This window comes from Podarcis muralis, chromosome 1 (assembly GCF_964188315.1).
Source record: "Podarcis muralis chromosome 1, rPodMur119.hap1.1, whole genome shotgun sequence".
Taxonomy (NCBI): Eukaryota; Metazoa; Chordata; class Lepidosauria; order Squamata; family Lacertidae; genus Podarcis; species Podarcis muralis.
The window spans coordinates 11,001,803-11,025,270 of record NC_135655.1 but is presented as its reverse complement, the minus strand read 5'-3'; the positions used below and the strand labels follow the sequence as shown (position 1 = coordinate 11,025,270).

The window sequence follows — 23,468 nt, the reverse complement described above, 5'->3', positions numbered from 1 at the left end:
GCTCGGTCCCTGCTCCTGCCCACCTAGCAGTTCGAAAGCACATCAAAGTGCAAGTAGATAAATAGGTACCGCTCTGGCGGGAAGGTAAACGGCGTTTCCCTGCGCTGCTCTGGTTTGCCAGAAGTGGCTTAGTCATGCTGGCCACATGACCCGGAAGCTGTACGCCGGCTCCCTCGGCCAAAAAAGCGAGATGAGCGCCGCAACCCCAGAGTCGGTCAGGACTGGACCTAAGTTTAAGTCTCCTTAAACTCAGTGGGACTTACTTCTGAGCAGGCATGCACAGGATTGCACATGAATGCATAAACGTAACACCAGTGGGCTGCTTCCAAACTTTCACCCTCACCCATAACTGCCCCTTCTGATCGGCAAGTCCTAGGCTCTGTGGTTTAACCCACAGCGCCACCCGCGTCCCTAAGGAGACTTACTCCAAGGTTAATGCAGCCTGCGTGCGGAATCAAGATGCAACTGGCTCTCCTTTTACCAAATTTAACCAAACGGAAGACTTCTATTGCATTCTGTCAGGGCACAGTTGCAAACTTACTAAATAAATAAAAAAAAATCCCTCCCCAACTCCCCCTCTCTCGAGGAATAGAAGGGAGAGGTTTTTTTTACCACCAGCACACCCTTAAATAAGTAAATAAATAAATAAAATACACAGGGACCTGTCCCTGGTTAAGGACACTCGGAAAGCGTGATTCAAATGTTTCCTTTGGTAATGAGGTCTGTGTTGTCAGATAATAGATTATCCTGGCGGTGTCTACAAGGATAGACATAGACTAGTTTGGAACGAGCACAGACAAGGCTGGGCACTAGAGCAGGCAGTGACTAAGAAGCTTCTGAAATTTGTCATGTCAGGGGAGGAGGAGGGGAACTTCAACTAAGCTGTTGCTTTTGCCGGGGAAAGAAAACACCGGGCGTCTGCATGTGCGCGTGTGTGCGCGCTCACTAGCTGACAAGATACCGCTTCGGAGCGGCTGGTATTTGAGCTCACGGAGGCTCAGCGGTGGGCTGCCGGAGCCCGTCTTGGATACAGCTGTTGCTCTGGTGAGGCAAAAGGAAGCAGAAAAAGCAAACTCGGAAATGCCGGCTCGGGTTTAATGCGTTCCCAGTAATTGCAGAGTCAAGAACGATCCATTCAAAAGCACTCAGGTAGGTGCTTGTATTGAGCTGTGTGAATTTTAATACATATAGAGAGGGATTGTGTATGAGTGAATGAAAGAGAGAGAGAGAGAGAGAGAGAGAGAGAGAGAGAGAGAGAATATAAATGATTGCTAGGTAATGGATCATGGAAAGGGGTATGGGAGAGCAATAAATGATGCTATTGTTGATTTGATTGATAATAATTCTGGAAAGAGGACAGTTAGATTTAGAAAGCTCAAAATGGCCTTTCTCAGGACCATTTCAGAATTTTCAGATTTTTTAACTCTTAAAGTTGTCTAGAAAAAATTGCTAAAGTTTGTTACTTAAGTCATTTGTGGTTTGCTTCCGTGTACGTGTGTGTGTGTGTGTGTTTAAATGACACCTGAAGAAGAAAGACTGGGGATGGCACAAGTGTTCAAAAACTCACCGTGAATACTTTAACCAAAATGATGGGGAAACTGGATATGAATGAGAGAAAAGCCAAATAATTTATTTTTTCATATGCTTGGAGTTTCCTGTTTCACTGGAGTTTATTTGGGCAAAAATTACTCAAATCCATTATAAAGATGTGGAGCAGTGATTTTTGGCTTGAGCCCAGTCTGAGCGGTGGGGGAAATTAAATATGTAATCCTATATACAAATAACTCTGGAATACTCCTCATTGAGTTCAATGGAGATTACTTCTGAGTCGGAAGGCGTAGGATCACCATTGGGATGAGTTTTTTCAGCCTTTGTGTCTATGCTCCACTCTTTTTTTTAAGGAATGTTATGAAAGGGGTTAATGCAATGGCATTCCCAATTAATTAATTTCACCAATTCCTCATCCATTCTACTAATGCCTCATTAATTCCTAATTCCACCGCATGGAAGTAGCAGTAGACTGTAAACCGGTCTCTTAACTGCTGGGTAGAAAAATACTTCCCAGATCTGAGGGAAAATCACACACTGGGCACAATTTGCTCACCATAAAATGCCTCCAAGTCCCATTGATGTCAGTAGGAAACTTAAGCTGTTGCTTAACTCACTTCTATTGAAACCAATGGGACTCCAGATCGTTTAGCTCTGGCTGGATCTTGCCCAGTGTGTATGCTTCCTAAAACAGAGAGGCACAGACTTGAAGGTCACATCCTCGAAGCCCTCACATCCCTGCTAAGAAAGTCGAGGGGTGGGGGCTTGTTGTGGCTACTCTGTACGTGCTCAGAAGAAGCCTCCTTTTAACTGTATCGCATGGCTCCTCTGGGAGTCCTCCTTGCACTGGAAACCTGTCTCCAAGGCATAGTCTTATATGCATCCAACACACATCTTCTGTGGCTATTTCTTGGAGTTGTAGCCCACTCTGTGCCACGGTGATCTCAGAACAGGTGACGCCACGCCAGGGGCTTTGTGCAATTGCTAGCGATGCCTTGAAAGGTTGTGTCTTTGCAGCAGTGGGGCATTGAAAGGTGAGGCTTCGAATCCTGCCCTCTTAGGGCTTGGCTTCATTACCCTTTTTCATAGCCTTTCCATGAGGGAGGGGGGGTCACAGCTCATGCGCTGTCTGCTGCAGATCTCTGGTTCAATCCCACACATCTTTACCCAAGTCCCTGGGAAGCCATATCCAACCAAAGGTTGCAGCAATATACCGAGTTAGCACAACCAATGGTTTGGCACAGACAAATGTGGCTTCATGTGCACTGTGTACTTGAACCTCACAATTTCCCGCTTGTTTAAAGCGGGTAGAGGTATTGATCCAGGTAAAGCCCCCCTCCCTTACAAAATGCACACCATCCTTACTCATTTGTTCCTCCCTGACAAAGGCTACTCAGACGATTACTCAGTCCACTTCTTTGGAGAAGCCCAGTGTGGCGAAAGGTCGAGATGCAATTTCTATGCGACGCAGAGCATTTCTATGCGACACAGAGATGTAGAGATTGTAGGATTAAACCTCAAGGTAGCGTTTTGGGCTAACTGATCACATCGGTTAAAAGGGTCTGTGGTTCCGGATCCATGCAGCGCAGCCTATGTTTATTATATAATTTTGCAGCCGTCTCTTTTATTTTTAATACTCGGCTGAATCACAATGTGTGTGCGTTCACATTTTTGGAATGCCAATGATAAAAATGGCAAATAGTTGGGCAGAGATCCAGTCCCTGGGAAAAAAGAAGAAGTTTGGACGAGCCCGAGAAATTGTGTCTCCTTGGAATATGCAGAAATGCGGGGATCCTATTCTGGTTTGCAAGACAACCTGAGCAATGATATGCAGCCACCTAATGGCAAACCAGCTTGTTGGGACCCCTTCCTGCTTGCAGCCTTCTCGATTCGAGGAGGACAAAGCAAAAACCGGACAAGCTAGCAGCACAGGGAGAGCAGAAACCTAGGTGGGCTTTCACAGCATGTGTTGTTGTTCTTGTTTAGTCGTTTAGTCATGTCTGACTCTTCGTGACCCCATGGACCAGAGCATGCCAGGCGCTCCTGTCTTCCACTGCCTCCCACAGTTTGGTCAAACTCATGCTGGTAGCTTTGAGAACACTGTCCAACCATCTCGTCCTCTGTCGTCCCCTTCTCCTTGTGCCCTCCATCTTTCCCAGCATCAGGGTCTTTTCCAGGGAGTCTTCTCTTCTCATGAGGTGGCCAAAGTATTGGAGCCTCAGCTTCAGGATCTGTCCTTCCAGTGAGCACTCTGGGCTGATTTCCTGAAGAATGGATAAGTTTGATCTTCTCACAGCATGTATATATGCATTATTTGTTTATTTATTCAAAACATTTCCATGCCGCCCCGAAAGTCAAAATTCCTGGGGCGTTTTGCCATGACAATACAAATAGCAAGATAAAAACAAGGAAAAGCAAGTGCCAAAATAAGGAAGAGCCGAAGCTAAGTGGCAAGCACCTGCCTTGGATGCAAAAGGCTCCTATTTCTATCCCATCTCCGCTTATAGCAGCCTGAGTCATTGGAGAGCTGCTGCCTGTCCGTGTTGACAGTACTGGGCTGGATGGACCAATGGTGTGGCTCAGTACGGGGCTGCTTCCTATAGTCTTAATAAATCACCTCAGGTGGGAAATGGCTTAAAGAGGTTCTTTTAAAATAATATTTTGAAAATGAATTTATCTCCAGTGCCTTTCAGATTTCAGACACCACAGGGTCTTCTTTTATCCCAACAAGTCAGTATAATTCTTTTATCCTCCAGAGGCTGCTATTTTATCCACATGTACCTTTAATGTTTTTAAATGTACCACATGTTTTTAATGTTCTGTTGAAAGCCGCCCAGAGTGGCTGGGGAAACCCAGCCAAATTGGCGGGGTAGAAATAATAATAATAATAATAATAATAATAATAATAATAATAATAATAATAATAATACCTGGGAGGGAGTTAAGCTCCGTGACAAACATGGACTTATTCCTGAGTAGGCACACAAACACAAATGCACAGTTAAGGATTGTAATTAATAAGTTTTCAAGACCTTGTGTCAATATTTTTGCTCTTTCTTTTTTCAGAAAAGGAGAGAGATGCTAGACTTGGCTCTAGATGCAGTAGACTATGGACTGGCACATGCTAAAATCCGCCAGCCTCTTCAAAGTAGATTACCAGGACTCTTACCTCTCATTAGCTCTTGGCCATCAGTTAAACACACAAACACACACACCACCGCAACAAAAACAAACAAACAAACCCTGCTATACATTTTGAACTGATTTGAATTTCAAATTTGAGTTTAAGCTTGAAACAGGAATTGAGGGGATGCTCACCAAATTTGCAGACGACACCAAACTGGGAGGGGTAGCTAATGCTGCAAAAGACAGAATCAGGATTCAGTATGACCTTAACAGATTGGAGAACTGGGCGCAAGCTAACAAAATGAATTTCAATAGGGACAAATGTCAGGTTCTGCACTTAGGCAGGAAGAACTGGGTGCACAAATATAGGATGGGGGGCACCTGGCTTAATGGCAGTACATGTGAAAAAGGGATCTAGGGGTCTTGGAGAACCATAAGCTTAACATGAGTCAACCGTGTGATGCAGCGGCAAAACAAGCTAACGCTGTTCCAGGCTGCATTAACAGAAGTCTAGTGTCTGATCAAGAGAGGTAATAGTACAGCTCTATTCTGCCTTGGTCAGAACACACCTGAAATACTGTGTCTAGTTCTGGGTGCTGCAGTTTAAGAAGGATATGTTGACAAGCTGGAAGGTGTGCAGAGGAAGGCGACCAAAATGATCAAGGGTCTGGAAACTAAGCCTGATGAGGGATGTTTGAGGGAATTGGGTATGTTTAGCCTGGAAAAGAGTGGACTGAGACGAGATATGGTAGCCATCTTTAAATATCTAAACGGCTGTTGCACGGAAGGTGAAGCAAGCTTGTTTTCTCCTGCTCTGGCAGGTAGGACCCGAATTAGTGCATTTAAGTTACAAGAAAAGAGATTCCGACTAAACATCAGGAAGAACTTTCTGGCAGTCAGAGCTGTTTGGCAGTGGAACAGAGTCCCACGGGAGGCGATGGACTCTCCTTCCTTGGAGGTTTCTAAGCAGAGATTGGATGGCCATCTGCCATGGATGCTTTAGCTGAGATTCCTGCATTGCAGGGGGTTGGACTAGATGACCCCTGGGGTCTCTTCCAGCTCTAAGATTCTATGAAGGCAAAATTATGCACGATGCTTCAAAGATTTGTGTCCCGTCAATGTTGGAGTGGAGTGGGGTGGGTGTTTGAGGCAGCGTTGGGTTTGAATGAAGCTCCATATCCCTGCCCAGTCACAAAGCTCCCACTATGGCCTTGGGCAAGTCTGAACTTACTAGGGCTCTTGCCAGGGTTCTGCTTTGCTGCTTTAAGCCAAGCAGGGAGCTATTGCGTTGCCAGTGGCGTGCAGTGAATTTTTTTCGCAGGGGAATAGTTAAGGTCAGAGGTGCCAGCATGCAAGGGCAGTTGGAGGGGGGAGTGATGTGTGCGTGGCATCACATATGTTAAAGATTTTCTTGTTTTACAGAAGTATGTATAATGTCTCTCATATTTTTTCCATGTAACATTTTTACAAATCCATTTTATTTGTTGAGACATTAGGGGGAGAAAAAAAGGGGTGGGGGGGAAGATGGGTGGGGGTTGGGGTCGGGTGGCGATGTTTCTATTACGCTTAATGTATGTAGGGTTTGGTGTCAGCGTTGCTTGTGCTGTTCACTTGTGTTCCTTTGGTGGTGAGAGAGGTTGGAGTTGGCCTAGGGTGTGGCTGTTCATTTGTGGTTGGCTGTGGTGATCTTTGCTGTCATGTGTGAATGGGGTGGGTGGGTGTTTTGGATCAGGTTTGCCATATTGATTTGTATGCTGTTGGTGGATTATTGTCATTGTCTTGTTGGGCTGTGTATGTGATAAAGGGGAGCCATACCAGGGTAAAGGCGTCTTCTTCTGTTTGTCCCCGTGTCAGTTTCAGTTTATTGGTTAATTTTTCTAGTAGGGCTGTTTCCCATACTATTTGGTACCATTGGTCCATGCTTACTCCTGACAGGTCTCTCCAGTGTCTGGTTATGGTGTTTCTGGCTGCTGAAAGTAGGTGGGTTATGAGTTCTTTGTGGTGTAAATGGGCATTGTTGTCTTGGAAGATGTTTAGTAGGGCCAATTCTGGGGTGATGTCTAATACTTGCTTAGTTATTTTACATATTTCTTGTGTGTCTGTTGTCCTGAATAGGTGGATTTTGGGGCACTCCCACCACATGTGGAGGTATGTGCCTGTGGAGGTGCACCCTCTCCAGCATTTTGGTGAGGTTCCTGGGCGTATTATCGCTACTTTCTTGGTGTTAGGTACCACCTGTAGGTGAGTTTCAGAGAGAGTTCTTTTCTTTTCGTTGATATGGATTTAAAGGGGGGTTTAGACCACATTCTGGTCCATTGAGTGGGGTTAATCTCATTGCCTATGTCATTCTCCCATTGTTTTTTGATTGCGTCTAGGGGGTTTGTGGGATTTTGGAGTAGTATTTTGTATATTGCGGATACCATCCCTTTACCGTTTCCCTTTGTTGTTAGAAGGAGGTTTTCGAAGGTTGTCAGGGGCCTAGTTGCTGCTGATTTTACTGTTGGGTTGTTTAAGAGGGCAGAAGTTTCCTGAGCTTTGGGATGGATGCACCAGGCCTCTGACAGGATGCTGCGTCATACAGTCACAGAGTGAACGGGATCTCATGAGATTTCTGAACCTGGCAGGATTTGCATTTACAGTGGTACCTCGGGTTACAGATGCTTCAGGTTACAGACTCTGCTAACCCAGAAATAGTACCTCAGGTTAAGAACTTTGCTTCAGGATGAGAACAGATATTGCAAGTTGGCAGCGGGAGGCCCCATTAGTTAAAGTGGTACCTCAGGTTAAGAACAGTTTCAGGTTAAGAACGGACCTCCAGAACGAATTAAGTTCTTAACCTGAGGTACCACTGTATCTCTTTTGGACAGAAATGCCAAGTCGTCTTTTTCTCTACCAGGTTTTCCCCCCATTTGGGTTCCTGTCAAGATTTTGAACACTTGGCCATCTATTTTCGATAAATTTTGTTTTCTTATTAAAAGACCTTAGTGCTCTGCACCCAGCATGTAAACAGCATTCTAGACCAGGGTTTCCCCAAACAATAATTTTAAAAATGCAATATTACAAGCAGTTACAAACAGGCTTCTCAGTTGTGGCTCTGTTCCTGTTTGCATGGCAGCACAGAGTTCGCTGTTGGAGGGAGTGATATCAGGACACAGCTGCCCCACAGAGCTCGCCAAAGTATTGATTCTTACTGTGTTCCTGAAACTGACTCTCTGTTCTCAGAGAGCCTAATCCCAAAGCTTTCTGCTGTTCACTCCTGACTCTCTCCCCTCCAGATCTAGGGGTTTTGGTGAACCATAAGCTTGACATGAGTCAACCGTGTGATGCAGCAGCAAAACAAGGTAACGCTGTTCCAGGCTGCATTAACAGAAGTCTAGTGTCTGATCAAGAGAGGTAATAGTACTGCTCTATTCTGCCTTGGTCAGAACACACCTGAAATACTGTGTCTAGTTCTGGGTGCCACAATTTAGGAAGGATGTTGACAAGCTGGAACGTGGGCAGAGAAGGGCAACCAAAATGATCAAGGGTCTATAATTGGAAGTAAGGATAAGAAGTTTGTAATGAAAGAGAATATTGATGTTACAAATATGAAATTGGGAACTGCTAAATATGTGTTATGATGAAATTCAGATTGGAAGGTGTCAAGGAACTCTTCTAGCAATGTAAATATAACAGGGAATAATAAGAAGAAAAAAATCTTCTTTTAACTTTTGCGTTTTTATTGTTGTTAAGTTTTTATGTTGTGTTAAATGTAATGTTTTTTTCTGTGTTTATGTTTGTGTATTATAAGAGAAAACCACTAAATTTTTTTTTTGGGGGGGGTGAATGATCAAGGGTCTGGAAACCAAGGCTGATGAGGGATGGTTGAGGGAATTGGGTATGTTTAGCCTGGAAAAAAGGAACTTAGAGGAGATATGGTAGCCATCTTCAGATATCTTAAGGGCTGTCACATGGAAGATGGAGCAAGTTTGTTTTCCCCTGCTCTGGCAGGTAGGACCCGAACTAGTGGATTTAAGTCACAAGAAAGGAGATTCTGGCTACACATTCAGAAGACTTTTCTGGTGGTTAGAGCTGTTCGGCAGTTGACCAGATTCCCAAGGGGAGTGGTTAACTCTCCTTCCTTGGAGGTTTTCAAGCAGAGGTTGGATGGCCATCTGTCATGGATGCTTTAAGCTGAGATTCCTGCATTGCAGGGGGTTGGACTAGATGACCCTCAGGGTCCCTTCCAACTCTACAATTCTACGATTCTATGATTCCTAATAATAATAATAATAATAATAATAATTTATTATTTGTACCCCGCCCATCTGGCTGGGTTTCCCCAGCCACTCTGGGCGGCTTCCAACAAAGACCAAAAAAACACTAAAATGTCACACATTAAAAACTTCCCTGAACAGGGCTGCCTTCAGATGTCTTCGGAATGTTAGGTAGTTGTTTATCTCTTTGACATCTGACGGGAGGGCGTTCCACAGGGCGGGTGCCACTACCGAGAAGGCCCTCTGCCTGGTTCCCTGTAACATGACTTCTCGCAGCGAGGGAAGCACCAGAAGGCCCTCGGTGCTGGACCTCAGTGTCTGGGCAGAACGATGGGGGTGGAGACGCTCCTTCAGGTATACTGGACCGAGGCCGTTTAGGCCTTTAAAGGTCAGCACCAACACTTTGAATTGTGCTCATAAATAGGCAGGTTTTCCGAGGAAGCACTAGAGCTTCAAAATCAACTTCAATTGCACCACCTGACCCTGCTGGCATGCCATTGAATCCCACCTGTACATAGTGGCAGTCTGGACTCCACCTAGTTGCAAGAAGAAAGACCAAATATAAAAATAGCAGGCACTTTGGCCCCATATGCACATAATGGTAGAAGCCAGACTTTCTAGCTTATTGTGATATATTGTGAAAGACAGGTATGCTGGTATGGGCTGCCTGATCATTCTCTCACTGCTCCTTCCCCAGAGGAAGTGGAATAAACAAACCAGAAAACTATGGTTTCCTGTTATGGCTGAAACAGGCCATGGCTTGTTGCTCCTTATTGCTAGCCAACCTTAAGCCATAGTTGTTGTTGGCTAGGGAATGTGAAGTCACTTAGATTTCAAAAGAAAAGGCACACCTGGTGTTTTTTAAATTGAAGGGATGGCTAACATCAACAAGAACCCCATGTAATACATAGTCCTTCAGATGTTGCTGGACTTCAACTCCCATCAACTCCCTACCAGTATGGCCAATGGTCAAGGAGGATGGGAGTTATAGTCCAACAACATTTGGAGGGCCACGAATTCCAAATCCCTGTATTAAACAAGGAATACATGGGAACTTGGGATGCGGGTGGCGCTGTGGGTTAAACCACAGAGCCTAGGACTTGCCGATCAGAAGGTCTGCGGTTCGAATCCCCGCGACGGGGTGAGCTCCCATTGCTCGGTCCCTGCTCCTGCCAACCTAGCAGTTCGAAAGCACATCAAAGTGCAAGTAGATAAATAGGTACCGCTCTGGCGGGAAGGTAAACGGCGTTTCCGTGCGCTGCTCTGGTTCGCCAGAAGCGGCTTAGTCATGCTGGCCACATGACCCGGAAGCTGTACGCTGGCTCCCTCGGCCAATAAAGCGAGATGAGCGCCGCAACCCCAGAGTCGTCCACGACTGGACCTAATGGTCAGGGGTCCCTTTACCTTTACATGAGAACTACTGGAGCATTCAGGTAGCTCAGACTGTTCCCAGTCCACTGCTGAAACATGGTTATTTTTCTGGATTTATATCTAAGTCAATTTCCATTTTTTTGCACATGACCTGCCTAGAGAACTGCATTGCAAAATTCAGGGAGATGAGAAGTTTGGAAGATGTTTCGATTCATTTACTGCATTGGAAAATGTGGATTAGGTAGGTTCACCTTTATATATGAACTGAATCCAATTCTACCCCATCCTCATTTACATCCAGGGGGTTTAAGGCACTGCTTGAATGTTTATTCTAAAGATTTGCACCCCGCCTTTCTAGGCAAAAGCCAGCTCAAGGCAGCTTAAAGGTGAAGGTACCCCTGACCATTAGGCCTAGTCGCGGACGACTCTAGGGTTGTGCGCTCACCTCACTCTATAGGTCGAGGGAGCTGGCGTACAGCTTCCGGGTCATGTGGCTAGCATGACTAAGCTGCTTCTGGCGAACCAGAGCAGCGCACGGAAACGCCGTTTACCTTCCCGCTGGAGCAGTGCCTATTTATCTACTTGCACTTTGACGTGCTTTTGACAGTTCAAAAGGTTGGGAGGAGCAGGGACCGAGCAACGGGAACTCAACCCGTCGCGGGGATTTGAACCGCCAACCTTCTGGGCTCTGTGGTTTAGACCACAGCGCCACCCGCGTCCCACCCAAGGCAGTTTACAATGATCTAAATATAATGAAGGTTCATAGGATTTACAGCTAGTCTTCCATCCAGGCACTCAACAGGTTGAGATCATCTGAGCTTCACCAAGCTTGCTGCATTGTCCTGGGATAGCTCAGTCGGTAGAGCATGAGACTCTTAATCTCAGGGTCATGAGTTCGAATTTCGCATTGGGCAAAAGATTCCTGCCTTGCAGGGGGTTGGACTAGATGACCCTTGAGGTCCCTTCCAGCTCTAACAATTCTATGATTCTATGTGCCTTCCAGCCAGTCTAAGTCGGATATCTCCTCCTATGACCCATCTTTAAAAAAAGGAGTCAGAAATAGTATTGTAATTTATCTTCCATAGTGGAGCACTCCTAAAAGTCTAGCCACTTTGTGGCTTCAGCATCAAAAAAGTTTTGCTCCCCCCGCCAGCACCATCCTAACTTTGCTTAAAATCCAGCCTGATTAAGAGTTCTGGGAAGCTTCCCCTCTGTTCTCTGACGTTGCAGTTGGTCCTAATAAAAATATTGTGGATTGTGGGTCTCTCCCCCCCCCCCCACCTTGGAATATAAGAGATGAGTGGGGGGGGGGAGAGGGGAAAGGAGAAGAAATTATAAAGCATTTCTGATTAAAGGAGACTGTGGGAGCAAATATCAGTAGCAGGAAATATTTTGTCTCCTGATGCTTAGAAGCGGCTTATCGTGGCTGATATCTTCTGTTGGCAAGGTCTCATGCTGAGACTGCCGGCCTTGAAACCTCCTAAGCTTTGAAGATTTCCCGGCTACCCAGCATCTATGGGACATTACTGCAGCTCCTGAGAAAGGCCAATATCACAACCGATTGAAATAAACCCCTGCATAAAGATGTGCTTTTCTGAAACGAATGGCTAAATTTGTTCTTAAGCAGGTAACACCGTCCCCACAAAAAAGCCAATAAAACTGGTAATGTTGCGCATGGATTCCTTTATATTGACACAACTCTCGGGTTTAAAGTTGTGCAAATATGACTCACAGGCTTGATTTAATAGATTTGTCTCTTTGGAAGGAATTGAAGCCCAAAATTTGGACATCAAATATACGATAAGGATATACTTGCGCAGAAAACTGTTGGGTGTGGTTCAAATAAGCACACAGTGCAGGTCGCAGTGACCATCGGTGTTTGCATAAAGCCAGGGGGCCAATGTCTAAAACCAATTTCTCTGCAACACGGGCCAAGTTTTGAATTTTTTACCTGCATATTCTTTTTTTAATCAGTTTAACAGACTAGACCTTGAAAATTTACCATCTACTGTAATTAAGCAATGTCAGTATATTAAGCAACCGGGGGGGGGGGGGGAGGAGGCTGGTAAAAATATAACAGTGAGTGTATCATGCGAAGTGATGTTGTATTGCTTTGTGCCACGGTTTGGATTCTTGGATTATTGCATGTGGGTTTTGGGTTGGTGTGCTCACTGTCTGTGGTGGACATACAGATAGATTTTTGTTCTTGTATCAAGGGCTTTTGAATCAGGAAGAGATGGAGCAGACCGAGTTCTGCTCCTTGCAACAACAACAAAACCTAGGAGATTGCTCTAGTTCTTTGAGAGCTGAGATGTATTGCTTTGCCTTCAAGAACGAGGCTGGCGATCTTTCCAGGAAGGTGGCTTTCTTGCTTTTGTTGTTGATTAGTCGTTTAGTCATGTCCAACTCTTTGAGACCCCATGGACCAGAGCACGCCAAGCACTCCTGTCTTCCACTGCCTCCCGCAGTTTGGTCAAACTCATGCTGGTAGCTTCGAGAACACTATCCAACCATCTCGTCCTCTGTCGTCCTTTCTCCTTGTGCCCTCCATCTTTCCCAACATCAGGGTCTTTTCCAGGGAGCCTTCTCTTCTCATGAGGTGGCCAAAGTACTGGAGCCTCAGCTTCAGGATCTGTCCTTCCGGTGAGCACTCAGGGCTGATTCCTTAAGAATGGATAGGTTTGATCTTCTTGTAGTAAAAGACTCAAGAGTCTCCTCCAGCACCATAATTCAAAAGCATCAATTCTTCGACCATCAGCCTTCTTTATGGTCCAGCTCTCATTTCCATACATCACTACTGGGAAAACCATAGCTTTAACTCTACGGACCTTTGTTGGCAAGGTGATGTCTCTGCTTTTTAAGATGCTGTCTAGGGACCTCTAGGATGTTCCTATTTATGGACCTTAATTTCCTCCTCGGGGCACACCAGGAGAGGCGGTCCCGTAGGTACGAGGGTCCTAGGCCGTGAAGGGCTTTAAAGGTCAAAACCAGCACCTTAAATCTGACCTTGGACTCCACCGGGAGCCAGTGCAGCTGGAAAAGCACTGGGTGAATATGCTCCCATGGCAGAGACCCCGTGAAGGCCAAATCCTGGTTATGTCTGAGAAATTCTGGACATATGGCAGCCCTAATAGGGCTACCTCTGAAAAGGCCCATTCTCCGAAAATCCACCCTCTAGATTTCTCTAGGAGCAGGTGCATGGAGGAAGGCCTCCGATGATGATCTTGGGGTGCAGGCAGTCTCACTGTCTGGGTACAGGATTGTGCCACTGCAGCCTGGAGGTGGTATGTGTCTGTGTCCATGTTTCTATAGGTTTGTGCTGTGCTTTTTTCTGGGGGGGGGGGGACACAGGGGTACACATACCCCTAAACATTTGATGAATCTTTGTCCATTTACAGTGGTACCTCTGGTTGCGGACGGGATCTGTTCCAGAGCTCCGGTTGTATCCCAAGGTTTCCCCAACCTGTTCTGCGCATGTGCGCGGCACAGTAGAGCACTGCTGCACATGCGCACGGCGAAACCCGGAAAAATACTTCCGGGTTTGCCGCATGCGTATCCTGAAGGATATGTAACCAGAGGTGCGCGTAAGTAGAGGTACCACTGTACTATAAAGTGGTACCTCAGGTTACATACACTTCATGTTACATACGCTTCAGGTTACTGACTCCGCTAACCCAGAAATAGTGCTTCAGGTTAAGAACTTTGCTTCAGGATGAGAACAGAAATTGTGCTCCGGCGGCGCGGCGGCAGCAGGAGGCCCCATTAGCTAAAGTGGTGCTTCAGGTTAAGAACAGTTTCAGGTTAAGGACGGGCCTCTGGAACGAATTAAGTACTTAACCCAAGGTACCACTGCATTTATTTTTCCGGATTTGAACTATAAAATTGTGATTTTCTTGAGTCAAAACGACAGTACCCCTAAACATTATTATTATTTTTAGAAAAAAAGTACTGGGTTTGTGTATTATAAAGTTATAAAGACTCCCTGTGTATAGCAAAGTAGCAGAACAGGAAGAGAGATAAACAAAGCCTCTATTTTGGATGTGCAAGTTATTACATCCTGGTTTTTTTTGCTTTTTGTATGGGAGACATCAAAAAATATGGCATCTCCCCACATGAATGATATGACCTTATTCTGCGTATTATGTCATACCCTGTAACATTTCTCTGTTGAAAATAGGGACATCCCATTACATAAAGATAATTTTACTATTTAAACCCCACACCTCTTACTGGGTTGCCCCAGCCACTCTGGGCAGCTTCCAGCATACATAAAAATATAAGAAAAACATTAAACATTAAAAAAAACCTGCTTCCCTATACAGGATTGCCTTCAGATGGCTCGGGGGTCGGATAACTCCATACCCTCCAACATTTTTCCAATGAAAATAGGGACATCCTAAGGAAAAGTGGGACATTTCTGGATCAAATCAGAAGCTGGGATGGCTTTTCTCAGGGCCGTCCCTAGAAAATAGAGAAGCTTGGAGGGACTGCTATATAGATCTGAGCTAGACTGACCAGGAGTGATCTCTCTTGCTCTCTTTCTCTTTATTTCTCTCTCTCCAGACAGTCCTCCTGCAGTCTCAGAGCTGCAGACTGCACAGCATATTCTGTGTTTGCTCTTTGGTTTATTAACGCTAATTGAGGCTTCACAAATTTGCATGCTGAAATTATCTTGGCTTCGCTAGGTATTTGTTGAATGGATTTCAATGCAACAATCAGAGGTTTCCTTGAATAGATGTTGTTACAAGGCTCTAGCACCTATGATTGCTATGATTAAAGGAGAGTTAAGAAGAAAAAGAGCTCATTTCTCCCTTCAGTGCTGTTGCAGTTTGCTTACTTTCTCAAGGCTTTCTGCAGCTGCTTTCTGAGCAGCTATAATCTGAAGATGTACAGTGGTAAAAGTAAGCAACTATCTTCATGTATGGAGCGCCTGCACAAGCTGTTGCTGAAATATTGCCACTATAAAAGCTTTAAAGTAAATAAATAAATAAATAGTTTCTGTAAAGGGAAATTATGCTGGATCTCAGGCCTACATAGGACCCAGCATCATTTCCCATTTCGGAAGCTAAATATTGCCCCATTGTAGCATTTCAAATAAATAACCATTTATCATTGATAGTTTGGGCATAACAGAAGGAGAATCCACCTGGATCAAAGCTAACGGTCCATCTAGTCCAGTACCCCTTCCTTACAGTGGATAGCCAGGTGCATGTGCGAAGTCTGAAAGGGGTGTTTTATCTGATTCCTTTAGACTTTTGAAGCCTTCACATATTGAGTGGGGGGCAGAATCTGCATACAGTGGTACCTCGGGTTACAGACGCTTCAGGTTACAGACTCCACTAACCCAGAAATAGGACCTCGGGTTAAAAACTTTACCTCAGGATGAGAACAGAAATCGCGTGGCGGCAGCAGCGGAAGGCCCCATTACATAGCTGTCAACTTACAGATTTGAAAATAAGGGACCAGCAGCCTTGAAAATAAGGGGCCAGCAGCCAAAATAAGGGACCTGCAGCCTTGAAAATGAGGGGCCAGCAGCCTTGAAAATAAGGGACCAGCAGCCAAAATAAGGGACCTGCAGCCTCACCTGTTCCAGGCACTCCAGTCTTCCTGTCCTCCTGCAGTCTGGTCAAACTCATGCTGGTAGCTTCGAGAACACTGTCCAACCAACTTTGTAACCAGAGGTTCAACTGACTAGAATCTGAATCACATGCACCACAAGGCCTATGCAGCCTCAACTTAAGATGGCTCCCCGGCCTGGCTTTGCACTGCAAAGTTTGCAGCAGCACGTGCAACAAAATGGTGTCCAGCATTCAAAAAACCCCTCAGCTTGCATTAACTAGCCACACACAAGGCATGCAAGCTCCACCCCCCAGTCGTTCTTAGACTTCTTATTGGGTGAGCAACACAGGCAAGCAACACAGTTGGAGCCTCCCTCCTCCCTGGCCGGCAGGGAGGGAGGGAGAGGAGCTGCTTCCTTTGAAATTTAAGGGGCATCATTTAAGGGACATCCATCAATAAGGGACAGCAGCGGGACATGGCGCTGGAATAAGGGACTGTCCCTTCAAATAAGGGACACTTGACAGCTATGCCCCATTAGCTAAAGTGGTACCTCAAGGTTAAGAACAGTTTCAGGTTAAGAACAGACCTCCGGAACGAATTAACTTCTTAACCCGCAGTACCATTGTAGTTTTAAAGTCTTTGATCCAGGGCTGGCCCACTCAGGTGGCAAGGGGAGGAACCTGCCTCAGGCGGCAGGATCCACAGGGGCAGAAGATGCAGCCTCCAAGCAGGGCTGGATTTAGGTTTGATGAGGCCCTAAGCTACCGAAGGTAATGGGGTTCAGCTGTCCTTTGTCAACAACAAATTGTTGCTGTTTTTTGTGTTGAATATATGCTATATGGTAATTTATGGACCTAATAGGTATCTAAAGCCATTTGCGCATAATAAATAGGAGCCTACACAACACGAAACACGGTTGCTGTATGTAGGTTTTATTTTAGTTGTTTTTTTTATCTTATATTTTGGAAATGTACATCCAGTTTTTCCCCTTTAAAAATTTTTGGGGCCCCCAAGAGAGTGGGGCTCTAAGCTATATCTTGTTTAGCTTATACGTAAATCTGGCAATGCCTCCAAGGAATGTATCACGTGTTGCTGGGACGGCACATTCCTTGAAGGCCGGATATGGCGTCTCCTCGGTTGCACTCCCCAATGCTTCCTCTACATCAGTCTCTTGGCAAATAGGTACCGCTAATCTCCTCCCACCCTGGTTCCTGGTGTATATCTTTATTCCCTCCTTGTTCCTGATGTAGATCTTCACACACCCCTTCTGTTAAGTGGTGGGTGAACATATCAGACGACACAGCGATTCTTCAAACAGCTCTTGTTTATTCACAGGCCAGGACAGAACTGAACTGAAGGGTTCAGTCAGCCTGCTTATATAGAGCTCCAGTACAACGTAACTGTAACAATTTTCTAAAAGTATCCAATCACTGAACGTCACTTTCGATCCCTTATTTGCATAACTATCTACAGTATCTCCCTGCTGGCCCAGGGTGAGAACTTCAGTACATAACACCTTCTTCCCTGGTGGCGAGGGACGCCATTTTGCCGTTTGCCTCAGGCGCCAAAATATCTTGGCCCGGCCCTGCTTTCACCAGTCTCCTAATAAGAAACACATTTTCTGTTCCCTTGTGTTTTTGTTTTGTTTCGAAACTGGGCAACATATCGCTACCAATATGAAAAGCCTTAATAGATCTTTTCTCCAGGATTTCCCCTCAACCATCAATTTACTGTTTGTTTGTTCGTGCATTTCTCCTTCGGCTTGGTTAGTTTAATCTTTTATCTGTGTACCTATTTGACCGTGGCATCTGAATCAGTCGTTGTACTTGATTGGAGAAATAATTGGCAAACTGTTCAGTGGGAGCGGGAACAAAATAAAGATCGTTCGAAGACAGAGCAGCTCAGCAAAAGCAGCTAGAAGACTAAATCTGGACATATTGGTGGTGGGGTCATTTTTATAACTTCAAACATCCAAGCTGTACTTCGGTTGTTTTTGATTTGTGAAAGCAGAAAGGTACTCACTGAATTTTGTTGTTGTTGTTGTTTAGTCGTGTCCTACTCTTCGTGACTCACTGAATAACAGTAGTAAATATATTTATAGTTCACACTACCTTCTACAAACGCCTGCTTTTAAGAATTGTGTTTCCTAAGGACAAGTTATTTCTAATGATGATTGGAAATATTCCTCTTCTTCTTTTAAATACACACGCATACACACTCCTTTAATTGTGCTGAGGGCTGCAAATATAAATTAGTTACATGTATCAGGTCAAACCTTTTGGCGGGCTGAAAAGGTGTTCAGAATAATTTGTATTATTATTCAATGCAAATGTTTAGAATACCTGCAGGTAGCAAGATCAAACACATCCATTCTTAAGGAAATCAGCCCTGAGTGCTCACTGGAAGGACAGATCGTGAAGCTGAGGCTCCAATACTTTGGCCACCTCATGAGAAGAGAAGACTCCCTGGGAAAGACCCTGATGTTGGGAAAGATGGAGGGCACAAGGAGAAGGGGACGACAGAGGACGAGATGGTTGGACAGTGTTCTCGAAGCTACAAACATGAGTCTGACCAAACTGCGGGAGGCAGTGGAAGACAGGAGGGCCTGGCGTGCTCTGGTCCATGGGGTCACGAAGAGTCGGACACGACTAAACGACTAAACAACAGCAAGCACCTGGTACCATCATTACACATCGTTAGGTGGCGGGCGAAAACCTTTCTCTTTACCCTGGCCTTCAGCCATTAATCTATGGCCTTTTAAAAATGGGGAAATGTTATTCTGAAACCCCCACCCCGTGGTTGCTTTAATAAATCAGCACTGGTGAAATGTTTGGTAGTTCAGATGATGAACCACCACTCTAAATCTCAGAGGCTCCCAAATAAGTTGACAGGAGCAGGTGAGAATCTGAGTAGTCGCATTGCTGTCAGCCTTGCAAGATGGTTGAGGCAGAGCCTCAGTACACAACCTTGTGTTTTCAGGGACTGCTTGTGCCTTTGACAATGGTACATTCTTCAAAATCGGAACAAAATTCTCCGTGCAGGATCTACAGGGGGGAATGCAACCTTGCCATCTCTGGCAGATGAGTGCTTAGATTAAGCTAAAATGCATCTTACCATCATAAAGTTTATCCTAATGTTTTGCCAAAATCTGCTCACCTGATATTTCCACCTGCTGGTTTGAGTCCACCCCTCTAGAGCAGCAGAGATACAGTGGTACCTCGGGTTACATATGCTTCAGGTTACATACGCTTCAGGTTACATACGCTTCAGGTTACAGACTCCGCTAACCCAGAAATAGTGCTTCAGGTCAAGAACTTTGCTTCAGGATGAGAACAGAAATTGTGCTCTGGCAGCAGCAGGAGGCCCCATTAGCTAAAGTGGTGCTTCAGGTTAAGAACAGTTTCAGGTTAAGAACGGACCTCTGGAATGAATTAAGTACTTAACCCGAGGTACCACTGTATTTCCTTAGAATTCAGAAACTGGTAATCTAAGGATTTGTCTTAAAGTCATTTGGTCCAGGCAGGTCCTAAAGACTCAGGGATTGTTGATGGAGTTGGGTATGTTCAGCCAGGGGAAGAGAAGATTTAGAGGTGGTAATATAGCCAGAGGTAATACAATAAAGGTAAAGGTAAAGGTACCCCTGACCGTAAGGTCCAGTCGTGACCGACTCTGGGGTTGCGTGCTCATCTCGGTCAAGAGGCTGGGAGCCGGCACTTGTCCGCAGACAGCTTCCGGGTCATGTGGCCAGCATGACGAAGCTGCTTCTGGTGGACCAGAGCAGCACACGGAAACGCCGTTTACCTTCCCGCCGGAGCGGTACCTATTTATCTACTTGCACTTTGATGGGCTTTCGAACTGCTAGGTTGGCAGGAGCAGGGACCGAGCAATGGGAGCTCACCCCGTCGCGGGGATTCGAACCGCAGACCTTCTGATCGGTAAGTCCTAGGCTCTGTGGTTTAACCCACAGCGCCACCCACGTCCTAGGTAATACAATAGGGTCACATTATTTCAAGAAGTAAAAATCAGGACACAAAGTTGTAGAGCTTTTTTTTTTTTTTTTGGTAAAAGCAAGTTGCTTTTAGAAAAGTTTGCTTTGGGGGGGGGGGCAAGTTTCAAAAGCCCAGACATTTTGCCGATTTCCCAAAATTCCCCCTACAATATGATGCTCTAGATGGCAGAACACAAAACAATGGATTAAAATTTCAAGAATGGGGATTCTGACTAAACGTTAGGAAGAACATTCTGACAGAGAGAGGTGTTTGGCAGTGGAGCAGACTCCCTTGGGAGGTGGTGGACTCTCCTCCCTTGGAGGTTTTTAAGCGGAGGTTGGATGTTTACATGTCATGCATGCTTTAGCTGTGATTCTTGCATTGCAGGGGGTTGGACTAAATGACTCCTGGATTCATAGCTGTCAACTTACAGATTTGAAAGGGACCAGCAGCCTTGAAAATAAGGGGCCAGCAGCCAAAATAAGGGACCTGCAGCCTCACCTGTTCCAGGCACTCCAGTCTTCCTGTCCTCCTGCAATCTGGTGAAACTCATGCTGGTAGCTTTGAGAACACTGTCCAACCAACTTTGTAACCAGAGGTTCAACTGAATAGAATCTGAATCACATGCACCACAAGGCCTATGCAGCCTCAACTTAAGATGGCTCCCCGGCCTGGCTTTGCACTGCAAAGTTTGCAGCAGCACTTGCAACAAAATGGCGACCAGAATTCAACCCCCCCCCCTCAGCTTGCATTAACTAACCACACAGACTTCTTATTGGGTGAGCAACACAGGCAAGCAACACAGTTGGAGCCTCCCTCCTCCCTGGCTGGCAGTGAGGGAGGGAGAGGAGTTGCTTCCTTTGAAATTTAAGGGACATCATTTAAGGGACATCCATCAATAAGGGACAGCAGTGGGACATGGCACTGGAATAAGGGGCTGTCCCTTCAAATAAGGGACACTTGACAGCTATGCCTGGATTCCCTTCCAACTCTATAAAAATCTGTTATTCTAAATTTATCTTAGATGTTCTTGTGCATAATGTCGTTTCAAGTTGTTCCTCAATATTCTAGTCTATCTGTGGACCAAGAATCATAATAGTAAAGGTTGCCGGGTCCTCTTGTACAACAAAGCTCTGGTTCTTCCTCTGGCTTAAGGACTGCGATGACTAATTTTTCTGTAATCAATGTTTTTGAGATTCTGTGCCTGCAAAGCAATTCCTCTAGCAGTGAGGGTCAAAGTTATTATGAGAGCATTGTGAGTGCTTTCATTGGGTCAAAGAGAACAAAGTCTAAATTTAGCCCTGTGTGTTTGTTGTGGGTCAATTGAATGCGCTGTTTTGGTCTTTCCCCTAGAAATTAATGGAAAATACATGTAGGAAGAAGATAAACAGCCAAAGATATCCGCAGGCTTAAAGACATTTTGTGATGTTATATCCCCCAGCAATTAAGTTTTAAAAATAAATCAAGCAAGCAGAGAACAACTCAAGGTTCAGAGCACAAGATAGGGAGTCTGTAACCCTCCAAGTTGTCATTGAACTCAAACTCCCACCATCCCCAGTCAACATGGCTAATGGTCAAGCAAAAACATCTGAAGGGTGACAGGTTCCCCATCCCTGATCTAGATAGTGGCGAATCCATCCAAGGAAAGTGGAATAATCTGTTGTTATCACACATGATCAGGTCATGTGTCTCTGTAGACATCTTGGACAGGATTCAACCAATGAGTTCCATCAGCAGAAGTTCATGCAAGGACTTCTGCTTGCGCAATGGAGGTTGCCCTCCTTTCCACCTGTTTCAGCACCAGAGCCATGCAGCCAGAGAGAAGACCAAATAAATATAATTCTTAACGTTTCTGTTTTCCAGATTGAATATTTGAGGATGACTGCTTGAAGAGGAGGCACTTGGCTCCAGCATGTCCCTCTGTGCATCATCTCACAAGGAGTTGCCACCAATCCAAGATCTCGTATGTACCAAAGCAGAAGTGAAAAGCTCCCTCTCCGAGCTGGTCTCTCCTGTCCCTTTCAGCTGCAGCCAGTCTGCTTTGAGCGTTGAGCACAGCCCAATTTACATCCCATCCTCTTATATGGAAAGCAGGCATGAGTATCCGGCCATGACATTCTACACCCCCGCTATGATGAACTACAGCATTCCAAGCACTTTCGGCGACTCGGAAAGTGCCTCTCTCAGACAGTCGGCCAGCCCGAGCATGTTATGGTCTGGTTCTGACCACATCTCTCCTTTGACTTTACACTGCCAGTCGTCCGTTTTATTTGCAGAGCAACCAAAAAGCCCGTGGTGCGAAGCAAGACCCGGGGATCACGCTCTTCCTATGCACAGGTAACAAATGCTTATCTATCTGTTTTTCATCAGTTCCAACAGTGTTGTTTCTCCAAAGCATAGGCTTTGGGGGGAGATTGCTGTAGTGTGAACAGCTACAGTGGGAACAACTACAAGCAGCCAGTGTGGTGTAGTGGTTAGGAGTGGTAGACTCGTAATCTGGGAAACCGGGTTCGATTCCCCGCTCCTCTACCTGCAGCTGCTGGGTGACCTTGGGCTAGTCACACTTCTCTGAAGTCTCTCAGCCCCACTCACCTCACAGAGTGTTTGTTGTGGGGGAGGAAGGGAAAGGAGAATGTTGGCCGCTTTGAGACTCCTTAAGGGGAGTGAAAGGCGGGATATCAAATCCAAACTCTTCTTCTTCTTCTTCTTTGGAACTCCCTGCTGATTGACACCAGACAGGTATTTTTCACGGTACTCTTTTTGGAGCCTGCCAAAAATGTTTTTCTTTAGGCAAGTCTACCCAGATAATTATTCATATTTGAATATTTTACACAGTTGTTTTTAACTGTTTCATTTTCTGGTAATTCCATTATTTTATTCTTTTTGTAAACCACTGTTTGTTTGCTTTCTCTCTCCCAAAAACAGTAACAACAAACAAAAGGGTATATACGTTATATGTGGCTTTCTTGCTATCATGTCAAGTGGGGCTCGTGACAAGAGAATGGCTTATTGGAGCAGAGATTTTGGCCGAACTCCTTCCTCCCTTCTTTTCTGAGAATTGGTTTTAAAGAGGCATTTCTTGTCTTCAGAATGATCTGCCTTTGCAGACACCCCCTCTTTTGCAGTTGCGCTTCTCCTCCCGTTCGTTTTTTTGTGGCGGTGTCTTAATGGTGTGTTCATGCCATTAATTTATTGCCATGGAAACAATGATTGTGGTATTGAGCAATCCTGAATTATAACTTAAATGAAAGTTCAAAGATGGGAAGAGTATGAACTCCACAGAACTAATCCCTCCCCCTTCCCTTGATTAAATGAGCATAGGCCATTATTATTATTATTTTAATGAAAGGATTTTGTTTTTAAATACGATGTGCCAAACTTTGCTTGAGTTAGAAGGGAACCTCTTTGAAGCCCTGAGGCAGTTGACACAATTCAGAGCCCCACACGTGCAGTGAAACATGCGTGGAGCATCTATGCTTGCAGATCTCCCTCATTCATTCCAGTGGAGGAGATTCTTTCACACAGGCCCATCTCTTTGGATTTGTTGAGCAACACCAGCTATTGTAGGGTTGCCATATTTCAAAAAGTAAAAACCAGGACGCCCTGAAAGTTGTTGAGC

General features: G+C 45.2%; 1 protein-coding gene across 1 annotated transcript in view; it reads left to right on the top strand.

Annotated features, from left to right (window-relative positions):
* Positions 1–792: 792 nt before the first annotated feature.
* The window catches only part of ESR2 (estrogen receptor 2), a 66,005-nt gene continuing 43,329 nt past the window's right edge, over positions 793–23,468 (top strand). The window contains exons 1-2 of the mRNA XM_028742879.2: positions 793–1,149; positions 21,713–22,186. Coding sequence (XP_028598712.2) covers positions 21,762–22,186 — 425 coding nt within the window. The 5' untranslated portion in view covers positions 793–1,149; positions 21,713–21,761. The remainder of the gene's footprint in view (positions 1,150–21,712; positions 22,187–23,468) is intronic.